This window comes from Neoarius graeffei, chromosome 15 (assembly GCF_027579695.1).
Source record: "Neoarius graeffei isolate fNeoGra1 chromosome 15, fNeoGra1.pri, whole genome shotgun sequence".
In the NCBI taxonomy this organism is placed as follows: Eukaryota; Metazoa; Chordata; class Actinopteri; order Siluriformes; family Ariidae; genus Neoarius; species Neoarius graeffei.
This window is the reverse complement of record NC_083583.1, coordinates 54,391,931-54,410,355: the sequence shown is the minus strand read 5'-3', so window position 1 is coordinate 54,410,355 and position 18,425 is coordinate 54,391,931. Positions and strand designations below refer to the sequence as shown.

General features: G+C 40.2%; 1 protein-coding gene across 1 annotated transcript in view; it reads right to left on the bottom strand.

Moving 5' to 3' along the window:
• Nucleotides 1–8,993: 8,993 nt before the first annotated feature.
• The window catches only part of LOC132899027 (cystinosin-like), a 260,058-nt gene continuing 250,626 nt past the window's right edge, over nt 8,994–18,425 (bottom strand). The window contains exon 5 of the mRNA XM_060940677.1: nt 8,994–9,090. Coding sequence (XP_060796660.1) covers nt 8,994–9,090 — 97 coding nt within the window. The remainder of the gene's footprint in view (nt 9,091–18,425) is intronic.

The window sequence follows — 18,425 nt, the reverse complement described above, 5'->3', positions numbered from 1 at the left end:
CCTGTTTTATTTAAAGAACAGGGATCTATCAAAGTCTGATCTTTACAACATATGTTTGTGGAAGTGTATCATGGCACAAACAAAGGAGATTTCTGAGGACCTCAGAAAAAGCGTTGTTGATGCTCATCAGGCTGGAAAAGGTTACAAAACCATCTCTAAAGACTTTGGACTCCACCAATCCACAGTCAGACAGATTGGGTACAAATGGAGGACATTCAAGACCATTGTTACCCTCTCCAGGAATGGTCGACCAACAAAGATCACTCCAAGAGCAAGGCATGTAATAGTCGGTGAGGTCACAAAGGACCCTAGGGTAACTTCTAAGCAACTGAAGGCCTCTCTCACATTGGCTAATGTTAATGTTCATGAGGCCACCATCAGGAGAACACTGAACAACAATGGTGTGCATGGCAGGGTTGCAAGGAGAAAGCCACTGCTCTCCAAAAGAACATTGCTGCTCGTCTGCAGTTTGCTAAAGATCACATGGACAAGCCAGAAGGCTATTGGAAAAATGTTTTGTGGATGGATGAGACCAAAATAGAACTTTTTGGTTTAAATGAGAAGCGTTATGTTTGGAGAAAGGAAAATACTGCATTCCAGCATAAGAACCTTATCCCATCTGTGAAACATGGTGGTGGTAGTATCATGGTTTGGGCCTGTTTTGCTGCATCTGGGCCAGGACGGCTTGCCATCATTGATAGAATAATGAATTCTGAATTATATCAGCGAATTCTGAAGGAAAATGTCAGGACATCTGTCCATGAACTGAATCTCAAGAGAAGGTGGGCCATTCAGCAAGACACCGACCCTAAGCACACAAGACGTTCTACCAAAGAATGGTTAAAGAAGTATAAAGTTAATGTTTTGGAATGGCCAATTCAAAGTCCTGACCTTAATCCAATGTAAATGTTGTGGAAGGACCTGAAGTGTAAGGAAACCCACCAACATCCCAGAGTTGAAGCTGTTCTGTACGGAGGAATGGGCTAAAATTCCTCCAATCCAGTGTGCAGGACTGATCAACAGTTACCAGAAATGTTTAGTTGCAGTTACTGCTGCACAAGGGGGTCACACCAGATACTGAAAGCAAAGGTTCACATCCTTTTGCCACTCACAGATATGTAATATTGGATCATTTTCCTCAATAAATAAATGACCAAATATAATAGTTTTTGTCTCATTTGTTTAACTGGGTTCTCTTTATCTACTTTTAGGACTTGTGTGAAAATCTGTTGATGTTTTAGGTCATATTTATGCAGAAATATAGAAAATTCTAAAGGGTTCACAAACTTTCAAGCACCACTGTATTCTACCGTATATTCATTACATGTAAAGTGAAATATTTAAAGCCTTTTTTGTTTTAATTTTGATGATTATGGCTTATAACTCATGAAAATCAGAAATCCAATATCTCAAATTATTAGAATATTCCCTAAGATCAATAAAAAAAAAGGATTTACAATACATAAATGTCCAATTTCTGAAAAGTATATTCATTTATACACTCAATACTTGGTTGGGGCTCCTTTACCATGAATTACTGTATCAATGCGGTGTGGCATGGAGGTGATCAGTCTGTGGCACTGCTGAGGTGTTATTGAAGCCCAGGTTGCTTTGATAGTGGCCTTCAGCGTATCTGTATTTTTGGATCTGGTGTTTCTCATCTTCCTCTTGACAATACCCCATAGATTCTCTATGGGGTTCAGGTCAGACAAGTTGGCTGGCCAATCAAACACAGTAATATCATGGTCAGAAAACCATTTGGTAGTAGTTTTGGCACTGTGGGTAGGTGCTAAGTCCTGCTGGAAAAGAAAATCAGCATTTCCAAAAAGCTCGTCAGCAGATGGAAGCATGAATTGCTCTAAAATCTCCTGGTAGATGGCTGTGTTGACTTTGGACTTGATAAAATACAGTGGACCAACACCAGCAGATGACATGGCACCCCAAATCATCACAGACTGTGGAAACTTCACACTGGGCTTCAAACACCTTGGGTTCTGTGCCTCTCCACTCTTCCTCCAGACTCTAGAACCGTGATTTCCAAATTAAATGCAAAATGTACTTTCATCTGAAAAGAGGACTTTGGACCACTGAGCAACAGTCCATTTCTTTCTCTCAGCCCAGATAAGACACTTCTGACATTGTCTCTGGCTCAGGAGTAGCTTGATATTAGGAATGCGAAAGTTGTATCCCCTTTCTTGAAGATGTCTGTTCGTGATGGGTCTTGATACACTGACACCAGCCTCAGTCCACTCCTTGTGAAGCTCTCCCAAGTTCTTGAATCAACTTTTCTTGACAATCCTCTCAAGACTGCGGCCATCCCTGTTGCTTGTGCACCTTTTCCAGCCACCCTTTTCAGCAAAGACCTTTTGTGGCTTACCCTCCTTGTGGAGGGCATCAGTGATCATCTTCTGGACAACAGTCAAGTCAGCAGTCTTCCCCATGATTGTGGTTGTGTGTACTGAACTAGACCGAGAGATACATTGTGTTCATACTGTTTTACTCAAACTCGAAATGAAATATTCTAATATTTTGAGATTTTTTTTATGTTTTTGTACTGTATGCCATACTGATTAAAATTAAAATAGAAAAATGCTTGAAACATTTTAGTTTATGTGTAATGAGTCTATAATATATAACATTTTCACTTTCTTAAATAACTGATGGAAAATATTGAACTTTTTCACAATATTCTAATTTTTTGAGATGCACTAGTATGTGTATCAGTAAGCTAATACAGTACGTATTTATGTTGACTGATCTAAAGCAAATACTTCTATATACAGTATAACTCATTTAAAGCTAGGAAGCCATTTTGATTTTGGTGTCACTTTTTGAACTTGGAGTTGAGGAGGCAATCCCAAGTTTCCAAGTAGGAATTCCTAGTTGAGGCCACATTTTCTTTGGTTTGGAAATTACAAGTTACGACCTCTAGATGAATGCAGTATAACTCAAGAGACAAAATAAAAAAACAGAGCCTGGTGACTGTTTATAGCTGCTAAAATGGAAGTAATAACAGGAACTAAATACAAATGCATCATTCTCTGATAAACAGAAAAACTTGACATCAATTAGCAAATCACTGTGGACTGAAAGGATTTTTGGCCTTTCTCTGATCGGAAAATAGTTCTCTGCTTCCCATCAGGCTGCATCACTTTCTTATAACAGCATGGCCCATTGTGTGTTATTCCTTACATAAAACTTGTACGTTGTGAATCTCTGGTCTTTGTACAGTATTGGTGTGAAAAATCTTTTAGCCTGTAACCTTGTTCTAGTCTGCCATAAAACACTGATCATTTATCAAACAAAGTTGTCTGAACTCTTTGATGTTATATGTGATCTTCTTATCTACAATGATCCATTTGAGACTACAACAAGCCTAATGCGAAAACAGTAATTACACGTTTGGAAATTCACAAAAGCATCAATAGATTTCTTCATCTACAAAGCCATTTGCTTAAAGACATAAACCCACCTTTGCTTCTTCCCTTCACAATAGTCAGTCTTTTGTGCTATAAAAAGCAACTATTTTGCCCGGATATGCATGAATGACTGTACCTTATGAGTTAATAAATTATACAATACACCAAAAGTAGTTGAAGCCAATGAGGCAGCATTTGTTTGAAGTGCACTAACTGCCTGCATGCTCATGTCAGGACAGGCCTACTGGTCATGAAGAGCCTCTACAATGAAGTGAGTGAGCAATATCAGTTTTCCTGCTGTTAGAAAGCAGCAGGTTTGCTTGTAGAGCGATGGTGGTAAATGACAGTAAGTGGTTGAATCCCTTCATAAGGAGAAGGCTCTAGACTGCTTCTTGACTTGGTAGCCCTGGGGTCAAACCTCTCTCTCTCTCTCTCTCTCTCTCTCTCTCAATAATTATAGATATCCCACTTGTTGATTGATTTTGTCTCGATGTCTGTTAAGGATGGAACAGTGTGAATCTACTATAATATGATGGCTATGGCATATAGCACTGTTATACTCAATGCATTTCATCATGGCATGTCGGTGCTGCTATGTTGTTTGTGACTCCCAGGAAAAAAAAAAATATTTATTGGAGCTTGTGTTCCAAGATTAACCATCACTATGTTGTGAAAATGTCTTGAAGTATGACTCTCATATTGTGCACATATTAATGGTTTTTTGTATATCACTGTAATAAATCCTGCATAAATATTTTCTTTAAAAAAAAAAGGTCTTCACAAGTTTGTCATATTGTTAGTTTGGTAAAACATGATGCGAACACGAGCCTTTTTTTATGTCGGAAAATCAGTTTTAAACATCAAATGATTTACATGGAAATACATTTTAGACAGATACAGCACTTAATACCTTAATAGTTATTTATAGCAGTGTCAGCTACCTTATCGCATTCGTATGTTCTGCATATAAAATATCTGTAAATGCTTCAGGTCAAAATGTGTCAATGCTTTGTGAAAGACTGTCACTAGAGACACAACGGCCACTTTGTTTAAGACCACACCACCAGGACACACCAGCTGCTTAAGGATCGTCTTACAGAATTTGAAGCATAAAGCATTGGTGTCACTCCTGCTTAATTGAAAACTGCATACGTTTAAAAGAAAAAGTCTGGTCATCATCAAAATAAGTCTTTCTCAATCTCACTCCATTTTCAGGCAAAACCATTTTCATTGCATTTCATTAATATGTAAATGTAACTGTTCTCTCAGAGATCCCCACGGGTTTCGCTTAGTGTATTTATATGGAATACACCCAGTTACATCAGCATCAGGCAATGGTTATGTTTGCTAAGAGAACTTTGACAGAGTTCTCAGGAACTAGGCCATTATGTATATTTAATTTCTGAGGAATTCATTTAAAATTCTCCATAAATCAAGGGGATCTACTGTTGCAAAGGGAATCAGTTAACTTAATGTCAAAAATGATTGTTTCAGTGTGCACTTTGGATGCTCTGACATTTCAATGAAACCAGAGTCTGACCAAATATGTATTTTGATATGGATAATGAAAGAGTGGCTCTCTATTCTTACCGAAACACTGGTTTTTGGCATATAAATGCATGTTTTATTTATAACCATCTACCCTTCTTTTGTTTGGAGTAGAATTTCGGGAGGGTCTGGCTTGGCTTCCGTGTGATTAAGAATGATGAGGAAAACCTTTCAGTTTAAGACCATGGCCCTCGTCTCAGAGCTGAAAGGGCTCCAAAGGCAGAAGTTGTGCTGTTGTGGTTGTTTCACTGGAATGTGAGTTTCCCCTTTTCCATCCATCTGAGATTTTGGCTGAATGTGTGGGTGTGCAGACACATGACTGATGGGTTTAAAGGGTCGACAGGCGCATGTGTGTGTGTGTGTGTGTGTGTGTGTGTGCGCGCGCTTGGGATCAGACAGTCACACTTTGGGCAGTTGGTTAGCTCCTGCAGCCTGCGCCATCAGTAGGGTTATTACTGTTATGATGGGTTTTGTGGGGATGCTTCCCCTCTGTCCAGACATTTTTTCCAGCTTCTGGGGTGTGTGAGTCACAGAGATAGTATACGCACATCTGTGGGAGTGTGGGAGTGTGTGCGCCCATCTGTAAATAAACAAATTATCATTCTCTCCAGCCAACTACTCATAGCTCTGCCCTGTCTGGGCCAACTCTTTTTTACTCCCACAGTTTTAGGCTTTTCTTGTTTTCTCCCTCTTATTTTAGTAAGGACACACAGACATAACAAGAATAGCATATAATTTTTTGCCAAGTCTCTGGGAAGCTGCTAAATGCATCTTTTAAAAAAGTGCAGAATAGCTTTTTCTCTCCTCAGCGTCACACTTCTGGTCAGCAACGACAGTTTGAGGTCAGTGCCATGTGTTGCGTTTCCAATGCCATAATCCTCCCCTTCCCTTTTTTTTCTTTGTTGGGCAGAAAATAAGGACAGCATGATGAGAAGAAGGAGGGTGTTAGCAGGCTGGCGAGAGGGACGAGTTGGGAGGAGGGAAAACACTGTGGGTGAGACTGTATTTTAGGGATACTGAAGTGAGTCAGCCATGTGGTGGGTTTCAGGGGGTGATTAAGTCAAGCTTTGCGATGCTAATAGTGGCACATGCACACTAGACTGACCGAAACACACAAGAGTTGCTGTTTGACGTCAAAGAAAACAGAATTGTGATTATATGTTTGGAAATGACACTTTTTTTTTTCCCTGCATATTATGTGTTATGTTTTGGCCTAATTTCCCCTGTTGATGTTGCTTATTAGCCCACTAGTATGTAATCGTAATGGTTGTCCTCTGGACTGAACTTTACACTTTATAAACATTACTATGTGCATTATAGAAAAATGTAAGTAAGCATGCACGTATCAAACGAAATCTTCAAGACATCTCACTAATCTATAATGACCTACTGTTATGTTATATGCACCATTGTCTGGATTTAACTGCAATTAATTGGACTAGCTGGTAGCTGGAGTGTTGGACACAAAGCCAGTAATGAGTGTGTGATTATGGAAACACGCCTTTGAATAAGATTTGAGAGCGCTTCATTCAGGGAGCATGGAGCAGTACACGTCCCGAAGGAAAAAGCAGATGTCAGTACAGCTGGGGAGGCTGGACACCAACTAAGAATAAGACAATGGGATATGGCTGTGTTTTTTGTCAGGTTGACAGTGAAGGGTTGATTCGCAGGGAATAAGTGGAGTAGAAAGAAAAAAAACCTGAAGACCAGAATGACGTGTGTAGGAGTAGAAGACGTGGATATTTCTTGTTGACTGCAGCCCACTGATGTGAAGATTTTTCAATGCTTTTATAAATCACTTTATGATTTTGAGGTTTTACATCTGTTTTTTTTATGGGGGAAATAAAAATAGTTATCTTTCAGTTTTCTGATGGGAAGAATGCATTTATGAATAATATTCACCCACTCACTTTCAATAATCTTTTCTTCTTCATCATGATTGGGGTGACTATAATTCATAAACAACAGCGTTATCACTTTCTTCATTTGTGATGAGTAAATAATGAAGGCAAATATTTGTACATTTCCAAAAGTCGAGAAGGTCTGAAATAGAAACGCAGGCTTCAAAGATATCTTTTCGAATTCGAAGACATTGTGACCTGTTAATCATTTACCTGCAAAAGATAATGAGCCAATAACTTATGGTATTTATGTCTTTTGAACTGGAAGTTGTAAAGAATACACAGAAGTTTATCTCCTATATACTGGGTCTTGTGTATGGGCAATGTGTCTTGCCTGTATACTTTGCAACCTAAATAAGCTTTCGAGGAAAGTTCCAGCTTTCAAAGTATTGTTTACTTACTGGTCTTTTATGCTCCAGCCAGAGATTTTTAACTAAGTACCATAACGTCCCCCGCACTAGACCTCAGTTTACTAACACTGAACATAGAGCTCGTTTTGAATGCTTTTGTACTTACCAGTTGCCTACTGCAGGAATTCTTTGACTGAAGCTTTCATTTAATCCTAAAATCCAAAGTAATTTAGTTACAGACTGAAGCAACATATTCCCAGTATCTTTTTTTTAAATTAATTGATCTATAAATTTTTAGAAATATACCCTTTTGACAATAAGCTTTCAGTATATACGTTACTGGTTTGTGTTATTGAAAATAATTAATTTCACACTTGGGCGGCATGGTGGTGTAGTGGTTAACACTGTCGCCTCACAGCAAGAAGGTCCTGGGTTTGAGCTCAGCGGCCGGCGACGGCTTTCTGTGTGGAGTTTGCATGCTGTCCCCATGTCCACGTGGGTTTCCTCCGGGTGCTACGGTTTCCCCCAAAGGCATGCAGGTTAGGCTAATTGGTGGCTCTAAATTGACCGCAGGTGTGAATGCTTGTCTCTGTGTCAGCCCTGCGATGACCTGGCGACTTGTTCAGGGTGTACCCCGCCTCTTGCCCAGAGTCAGCTGGGATAGGCTCCAGCTTGCCTGCGACCCTGTAGAACAGGATAAGCAGCTACAGATAATGGATGGATGGATAATTTCACACTTATTCAAACCTGACATGGCACCCAACATGCACTCTGGTTGCAAGCATCAATACAACAGTGTCTCTTTGTTGCTCAGTTATAATCACAGAGTATCACCACACCCTGTAAAGCCCACTGCCTCACTTTGACCCTCGTAATGCTGCCATGGTTTAGTTCATTGCCTCTTGATTGTGGCTGGGCGTGGGGATGGTTAAGGTTTAAGATTGGCTGCACTTGAGGTTTCCTTTCAACTCTGGGTTTGTCAAGCAGGCTGGAGTTAATGCAAACCCCCTGCCTCTTACTGAAACCAGTCCTAAGCAAGCACTCACACTGGTTTTACACATGCCTTTTAATTACACGTGGCCCCAAACAAAGGCAAAAATGCACAGAAGGCCAAACAATAGTCTTGGCCACAAGTTCAGCAAAGTTCACTAGGCTTCATCAGAAACGGTTGTTCCTTGCATTTGTATTATACAATAAAGATGTCTGCAATGTGTTTTTGAGTTTAGTTCAAGGGTCTATCTATCTATTTAGCATATAACTGCAGTGACGTGGCTGCTCTGAGGGCTCCAGCCATCAAAGTCTCAAGGGAAGAACAGTAGTGGTTTCTTGTTGCCTTCTACTGGATTATTATAGAGGTTTTCTCCTCTCAACCATTCACACCTATGGGCAATTTAGAGTAGTCAGTTAACAAATGTCTTCAAATGGTGGGGGAAACTGGAGCACCTGGATGAAACCCATGCAGACATGGGGAAAACGTACAAACTCCACACAGAAAGGCTCCCATCGGCTGTGAGGTTTGAATCCAGAACCTTCTTGCTGTGAGGCAACGCTGCTAACCACTGCACCACTGTGCCGCCCTAGTTCAAGGGTCAGACAATGAAAAAAAAAACCCAGACAAACATGATTTGTTCTAGTTGTTGTCAAGGTGCATACCCTACCACATGTACACAAGATACAAGTAATCGCTTTGGATATGTAAATCACATACACCTGGAATTTAAATAAAACTATAAGAATAAAAAATGTTTTATCATTTTTATCATATGCTGTGCTTGCTACTTTTGAGATCCAAAGGTCTGTTCAAGCCCGTCCCACTGTAGCCAAAAGAGAGCTTTTGCCCTTGATCTCTCTGCTATAAATGATGTTTGAAGGCTGAGTTCAAATGTAGCACAATCATTTTTCCAGGGTGGTAATTGCTTTTAACACTTAATGAGACCACCCAGGATTTGTGCTAAGTTTAATTGCTACCATTCTCTTCTCTGTTCTTTCTCCCTTCCCCTCTTTATGTATCTACATGTGTGTACAGTAAATTTTACTCTCATTATTCTCATGCAGCTCTTGTGTATCATAGTTATAGACAAATAGTAACAGCTATTTAGCTATGTGGTTTCAAACCACCAATTTCCCATTAAACAAAAGGCACCACCTCATTTTACTTCACAGAAGACGTGACCTACAGGCTACAAGACACAACGTCAAAAAAAAAAAAAACAACTCACAAGTCCAGAAGAACATGTTGTTGGAATGGGAGTGTTTCTGGTCAAAATTGCACAGTGATGAGCCACTGTGCATGAATCATATCTGTTAATATCTGTATCTGTGGATATGAAAAACACACATGATGCTCTGTGGTTGCATATCTGATCTCCAAAATGAGCAGTCGTTTATAGTATGGCTGTTCCACCATTAAAAGTGCATTGAGTGTCTCATGCAATATTGTTTTCCAGTTGACTAATCAATGTGTGACGTTCAGAGAACTTGAAATGCCACTAACAGCTCAATCTAATTAGACGTAATGGATTTTATGAGCAGATAGGAGAAGCACCAGTGGTCTGCCTAGTGATCAAGCAGCTACTACAGGCATATAATATAAGCAAGAGAGAAACTCCCAGTTATCTACAAAGTAATAATCGAAAGCCAGTTATGAAAGCATAAAGAGTGTATCAGTAATTGTTCTTGGCACAAACGAGCCACTATTTTAGCAAACTGTCCAGAATGTAGTTGGCTGTCCAGAGTGTAGACTGTCCAGACTGTATACACATCCAGTCAAAGGCTTTCGAGCAGCCTGTGTTAACATTTTTGGTTAAACATCAGGAAATTGATTTAAGTTAAATTTTCTAGAATTGGAAAATCCAAGTAAGAAATGGGTACAAGTGAACTGAGACATGTTGATGATATTTATTTTAATTGGGGAAAAAATCTAGATCTAATTAGAAAAGTTCTGTCTACATCACTCTCATTAGGCAGATAACATATTACAGTCTTAGTGATACTGTCTGGATTCAGCTGAAAACAAATCTAGTCTTGCAGTCATTTACGGTAACTGGTTCACCAAGTAAGCTCATTTGTCTTTAATAAAGCATGAATTTAGAGTCCCACTGGAATCTGGGAGTGAACAATGAATCAAGATTTAGGTATTTGATGAAAGACCTTTTTTCTTTATTCCCCCACGTGTATTTCCATGTCTATTTTCTCTATTTTTTCCATATCTTTTTCCCATGTGTATAAAAACTAGGTACTAGAGTACCACTGTTAACCCTCCACTGATGTACGGTAAGTCATTTTTAGATAACCGTCTTCCAAACGAATAATTGTAAATAAGATGGTCTCATTTCAATAGTCCTTGAAATTATAGTCAAGTTACACCTTTAAAAGAGAGTATAAAATGAAGCAAAGTATCCTAGGCTACATATAACTTAATGATACCACATATTGGCTATTTAAATGCAGGGTCATAGGCCTACAGTTCACTTTCACAATGGTGCAAGCAGAGATCACAAAATGAAATATCCCATAATGATGAGGCCCAGCCTGTATCACATCACAGATATTGACATCATATCACACTGCAGATCTCAGCAAGATATTACTAATACATTCACGTTACAGTATAATAAAATTAGTAAATGGCACAAATTGGGAACATTGTAGCATTTCAGGGTTGTCAACTTAGTCAAAAAATAATCGAAAAACTTTGGTTTTCTTTTTGAAGTGTTCTACTGAAATTACATGTATGTGTGCAGTGATGGCTTTAGCATAACCATGTTATGTAGTTATTACTGTATGCTTCTGAGAAATTCAAAACAAATTCAATTGTGGGCAATAAAACAGGAAAACAATCTTTTGGGTTTGTTTGTTTGTTTGTTTTTTTACATTTCTTTCCAGTTTGGTTACCTGCCAATTCCCATCCATGACCTAGCTCTTCCCTACTATACTACAGCTACCAGTTGGGAAGGGTGAAGGCTAATGCATGACTCCTCAGAAACACGTGAAGCCAGCCAACATCATCTTTTCAAAATGCTGCTCATGCTGCATTACTGGGCAGCATAACACACTCCAAGAATAGCACTATCTGCCCTCTTTCACATACATCTACAGTATATACAGTAAACTCCAACCCATATATAACTGCGTGCCTCTAAACACATTGTTCTTTGTTCAGTTCTAGTTTTCACACTATGCTCAAAATTAGTCTGAGTGAAATCACTGTTGCCTTAACAGCATTTTGAAGACGTCATTATCCTGAGCGATTTACAGAAGTGCTTTGTTGTGTCCATCAAAAACATTCTTTTGCTAGTGAAAATAGTTAAAGGTTTAAAAATACTATCAAGCTAAACAAACAGTACAATTCAAGTGTCTTTTCACTGCATTTCACTGCAAGTCCAGTCAGATTTGTGGAGATGCTTCTTTAGATTCTGCAGCTTGGCATATATCAAGCAGAATGGTCTATATTTAGCATAAGTAGTGGAGGAGACATAAAAAAAGAAGGCCAAGGCTTTGGGATGAGAGGGGTGGGGGCCAAAGCAGCCTGTAATTTAGGCTACTTCTGCACATTTTACATTCTGCCTTCTTCCCAACCAATGCACTACCAGCCTAGCATAGCACACTTGCCACTAAAGTGCCTGTGTGCAATGATGATTTGAGGAATAGAGATGCAGGCTGATTTTGGGAAACCACTTGAGGGGAAAGAAAATCAGTTGAGGACATTGGTAAGCCTCTTACTGACTTGAGCGCTCCTATATTTATTCCACAAGGCCACCACTCCCTTAAGTATAAATATAGCCAGCCTGGACTAAAAATAGCTACTTGTACAATGCTATTAATAGCTCCTAAGTCCTCCAAACCTTAGACTGTCAGAAGATTTCAGGCACGAGGTATGAGTAATCGTTACTGGGGAAAGAAAAGTCCCACTGTTTCCTCTCTCTCTCTCTCTCTCTCTCTCTCTCTCTCTCTCTCTCTCTCTCCCCCCCCAGTTCAGTGTGAGAGAGTCCAGTATGCAGTCTTTCAGTTCAGTTTCATTCTGTGAAATTAGTTGCTCATGAAGACTTCTATTGTGCTTCAGTGTGACGCCTTGGGGCAAAGTCTGCATACACTCGCTTTCCACCACTTTGGAAAGACTGATGGAAAACACTGCAAGCTATTGTCTACCTTTAAAACACGATAGGTTTGGTGTACAAGGGCACTTATTATTATCAAACTTTGCCCACTCCCTATAGGTCATATAATCCACTCCAGTGTCAAAGTGAACGTCACACCTTAATATAAACACAACTTAAGCTCATATCCTCCAGTGATTGCTCCTTTTTTTTTGTCATGGGTGCATATGTTCTAAGGCCTTATATTGGAGCACAACAGGCTTGTAGTATTTGCGTCTGACTCATGCCCTAATTTTAAGGACTCGTGACTTGACTTGGACTTGAGCACTGATGACTCGGACTTGGACTCGGACTCATGTATTAACTGCATTTGTTCTCGTAAATTGGAGACGAGGACTCTGATTTTTTTCTCTGTTTTTTTGTAACATGCCATAATAATTTGGCATAAGATATTTATATCTACATTAATTTGTATACTAATTCCGTGCAAGAGAATGCACAGTCACCTGTTCATACATCATGTTCAGGAACAAACTAACGTTAACGGCACTAAAATGCCTGGAGAGAACGCCCCTAGGATTGTCCGCTTTGCTTCTACAGACTTCTTGTGCAGTGGGAAAAAATGCACTGCTATGTGTTACATATGTAGAAGACCTATCGAGGAGACGATGGGGACAACCTCGAACTTCAATTGTCATTAAGGCAAGACTCCACCCAGAGAAGGAAGTGACACGCTATGTTCATTTCTCTGTTGATAGCGTTGCTTGCTTGCTGGCCGATGAACTAGCCAGTGTTAACTCTCTCATGTTATTTGCCCTGTTGATAGAGGGCGGGGCTTGCTGAGCGATGAACAAGCTTTTTATCTGTAGCCTATTAACTAAAATGGGGCAGTCAAGCAGTAACGTTAGTCCAACACAGTAGGAGAGACAGTTTCACATAAAGGCAGCAACAACCACCGTCAAATGGTGCATTTGGAGTCTTGTTCTCAGACTTGACTTGGACTCGACTCAGATCAATAGTGGACTCGACTCGGACTTGACTAGAAATTTTCTTTAATGACTTGGACTTGAGGGCGGCATGGTGGCGTAGTGGTTAGCACTGTCGCCTCACAGCAAGAAGGTCCTGGGTTCGAGCCCAGCGGCCAACAGGGGCCTTTCTGTGTGGAGTTTGCATGCTCTCCCCGTGTCTGCGTGGGTTTCCTCCAGGTGCTCCGGTTTCCCCCACAGTCCAAAGGCATGCAGGTTAGGCTAATTGGTGGCTCTATGTGAATGTGAGTGTGAATGGTTGTCTGTCTATGTGTCAGCCCTGTGATGACCTGGCGACTTGTCCAGGGTGTACCCTGCCTCTCGCCCATAGTCAGCTAGCGTCACTCAGATTTGAACACTGGGGACTCAAGACTAGACTCAGACTCGAGGTTTAGTGACTCGACTACAACACTGGAGCACAATAAGCACAATGATCAAAAGGATCACTATGTTGATTATATTGTGGCATAAACCAAAGCATTTGAAGATCAGAGTAGGTGGGAAAAAAAAACAAATGTTTATCTCGAGTCAATAAAATCTTAGAAATGTGTGTATATTGTGTTTCCTGAGAAATTCCAAAAATAGCTTTGAACTGCTTAGAATTCTTTAAAATGCTTCCTTAACTGTTGCTATAACAAGTTAATATTTGTATGGCTGCCAATAATAAAAAAAAACAATCCATGACCATTATCTCATCTTCCAAGTAATCGTGCAATATCCAGATGCATTATTCAAAAGGAATTGATAACACACACTAAGTATTCATTTTCTGATGTGTTTTTCAGTCATGCCCTTGTTCTGGCTTCAACATCTGCTGAAAACTAATAATTGTGTATGTTTAATTTGGCATGAGCTACTGGTTTATGGAGGTGAGATAAAGCTCCAAAGATGCCTTGATTAAAAGCATCACATGGTGTACTGAAAGTGGAAGCGTTCTTTACAGCCTGTTCAGTTTGGTTAAGTGTGCAGAAGTTTGGCACCAGTTCTATTAAAGCAGCCCAAACTGTGCACTCGTGCCTCCAGCACAACCTCAAAATTTGTAAGAGAGCCTGGGCTGTAAAAGAGTCTGTTCTGTGGGTGGGAACCAGGAACCGGGCTTTGTGCATATGAGCCAGACTTCTCATACCTGCTGACCTCAGGGTGGGAGTCAGACTGGAGCACAGAAATAGAAGCAGGCTGGGTGGCACACGCTCATTACAGATCACCCACAGATCAAGGCTTTATGAGCAGGAAAGAGGTGGAAAAAAAATCATCTGGAGCCAGGCAGAATGTCTCTATGTCTGTGCCTCTTTGTAAAGAAAGCATAAGCTGGTTGGTTTTTCTGGGAAGGGCCAGTGCTCCCTCCCATCCTCCACCCTTCTCTCTGTGCCTGCTTACCTAGGCCATGTCTGAAACGACACCCTATCCTGAAAACAGAGCACAGTTTTGAGAATCATGCCTGAGAGCATCGTGGAGAATATCCATGATGTCCACAGATACAACCCCGATTCCAAAACAGTTGGGACAAAGTACAAATTGTAAATAAAAACAGAATGCAATAATTTACAAATCTCAAAAACTGATATTGTATTCACAATAGAACATAGACAACATATCAAATGTCGAAAGTGAGACATTTTGAAATTTCATGCCAAATATTGGCTCATTTGAAATTTCATGACAGTAACACATCTCAAAAAAGTTGTGACAGGGGCAATAAGAGGCTGGAAAAGTTAAAGGTACAAAAAAAGGAACAGCTGGAGGACCAAATTGCAACTCATTAGGTCAATTGGCAATAGGTCATTAACATGACTGGGTATAAAAAGAGCATCTTGGAGTGGCAGCGGCTCTCAGAAGTAAAGATGGGAAGAGGATCACCAATCCCCCTAATTCTGCGCCCACAAATAGTGGAGCAATATCAGAAAGGAGTTCGACAGTGTAAAATTGCAAAGAGTTTGAACATATCATCATCTACAGTGCATAATATCATCAAAAGATTCAGAGAATCTGGAAGAATCTCTGTGCGTAAGGGTCAAGGCCGGAAAACCATACTGGGTGCCCGTGATCTTCGGGCCTTTAGATGGCACTGCATCACATATAGGCATGCTTCTGTATTGGAAATCACAAAATGGGCTCAGGAATATTTCCAGAGAACATTATCCGTGAACACAATTCACCGTGCCATCTGCCGTTGCCAGCTAAAACTCTATAGTTCAAAGAAGAAGCCGTATCTAAACATGATCCAGAAGCGCAGACGTCTTCTCTGGGCCAAGGCTCATTTAAAATGGACTGTGGCAAAGTGGAAAACTGTTCTGTGGTCAGACGAATCAAAATTTGAAGTTCTTTATGGAAATCAGGGACGCCGTGTCATTCGGACTAAAGAGGAGAAGGATGACCCAAGTTATCAGTGCTCAGTTCAGAAGCCTGCATCTCTGATGGTATGGGGTTGCATTAGTGCATGTGGCATGGGCAGCTTACACATCTGGAAAGACACCATCAATGCTAAAAGGTATATCCAGGTTCTAGAGCAACATACGCTCCCGTCCAGACGACGTCTCTTTCATGGAAGACCTTGCATTTTCTAACATGACAATGCCAAACCACATACTGCATCAATTCCAGCATCATGGCTGCGTAGAAGAAGGGTCCGGGTACTGAACTGGCCAGCCTGCAGTTCAGATCTTTCACCCATAGAAAACATTTGGTGCATCATAAAACGGAAAATATGACAAAAAAGACCTAAGACAGTTGAGCAACTAGAATCCTACATTAGACAAGAATGGGTTAACATTCCTATCCCTAAACTTGAGCAACTTGTCTCCTCAGTCCCCAGACATTTACAGACTGTTGTAAAGAGAAAAGGGGATGTCTCACAATGGTAAACATGGCCTTGTCCCAACTTTTTTGAGATGTGTCATTGTCATGAAATTTAAAATCACCTAATTTTTCTCTTTAAATGATACATTTTCTCAGTTTAAACATTTGATATGTCATCTATGTTCTATTCTGTATAAAATATGGAATTTTGAAACTTCCACATCATTGCATTCTGTTTTTATTTACAATTTGTACTTTGTCCCAACTTTTTTGGAATAGGGGTTGTATAGTGGTGTCCATGCAGGTAATGAACTTAATGATGTTTGCTGTTTGAATATAAATAATGGCTTATGTACACTCTTACATTTTTCCCTCTTAAACCCTTAAGGATTCTGCACAGGTCCCTACATCAGAGGGTTGCCGAAAAATCCAGTTTGCTGACAAGCGAGCTCAGTAAAGCATAGGCCGAGCTGCTAGACCATTTTTTGCCAGCAGGTAATTATGTTCCAGCTTCCTTATCACTTGGTTTATTTGACTGATAAACATGTGAAAGTTTCTAATTGCCTTACTGTTTTTTAAAAGTAATTGTTTCCTTTCTGCCATTACCAGCTGGCAAACATGGTCTACCATCTTGATCACCTTGACCTATGTTTTGGCAGCTAGTAGCTGGATTTTTATAACATGGATCCCCTTACATCCCCTAAAATCCTTGGGAACTCCATTTTTATAAGCGCAGTGAGTATGTTGGAATGTCAGATTGGTGGAAAATATCTGCAATTCTCTTATTCATTCATTCATTCATTCATTCATTCATGCATTTTCTATACCGATTCTCCATTGCGAATCACAGGTGGGCTGGAGTCAATCCCAGCTGACATTGGGCAAAAGGTAGGGTACACTCTGAACAGGTCACCAACCTGTCTAACCCTGAGAGACAGTGAGCCATTCACGTTCAAGACCTATGGGCAATTTAAAGTAGCCTGTTAACCATAGGCGTAGAATTGGGTATGGACGGTATGAACGTGTCCCGACCAATATCAAACGACGGCTGATATGTCCCTACCAATATTTCTGATTGAAGAAAAAAAAATCACGCTCCGTGTGCAGTACACAAATGGTTACTGTAGGTTTCCACTGGGCGAAACACCACACAAAATTCGCTCATGAATATTCACTCTGGGGGCGTGGTCGCGAAAACAGCAAGCAGTTTGGCTACCATGTCAATTAGCAAGTGCAGTTGCAGTGCAGTGACCGGCTGCTAGCTAGCAAGCTAGCAAACTGTCCTTGAGGGATGTAATGTTAGATTAGCTTGTAAAATTAATCAGTTAACAACAGTTCGTATTCAGTGTGTAAAAACGACAACATACGAATATGACTGTTTTCTAAGTTTGTGTGGCATATAAATAACAATCCGACTTGATACTGACAAGAACTGGTGTTCATTATGGTCACAAAGACATTATTAAATCATATCAAATTGTGCTAATGTTGGCTAATATTCCACCTAGTCTTGCTTGTGAAGTGCCTGCAAACTTTAGCAGCCTGCTAACCCTTAATTTGAAGTGCTTCAGTTAAGACCTGCAGAGCCCTGACCAAGTTCGTGTAACATGACACATGTAAACAACCCGATGGTGATGTGGACATTGTTCGTGGCCCAGACACCTTTTAATCAAATAAATCATTTTCACGTAATAATGAAGTTACGTGAAGAGTTAAGCCTCCGCCTTCTTGATCAGAAATTTTTGGTTCCTCCCGCCTCTCTTTTGAAAACGTCACATACCAAGTACATACATATGCTGAACTGATTCGTTTTCGAGGGGGTTTCATTTGAAAGTGGCAGGCCAAAAACTTTTCTCGTGTGAACGTTGTAGAGTGAACGTGGGAACGGCGAAGAGATCTTCGAGCAAGATGTCAGGAAAGAAAAGAAAGCTGGACATTTGCAGCTGTTTTTCAAAACAAAGTGTAAGTCTGGATGGACTTGGGTTGAAAATGTGAATATTGTGAATATAGCAGTAGTTTAGATATAGGCTTGAATGAATAATGTAGTATAAAAGTATAGGTATAATGGAAAGGAAAGTATAATGCACTATAACTAAAGTAAAGTTCATACATCTTTATTATCCAGTCTCCTTGTCTGTCATTCGTTTCATTTAACATTACAGAAGTCATTAAGTGTGTTCTGAATTGAAGAAATACATTTTACACAATTGTCCTCGACCAGAACACTATCTGCGCTTCAGCAGAACCCTGTCACTACCTCCTCTCCCTCTCCTCTGGGCTCAAGAAGACA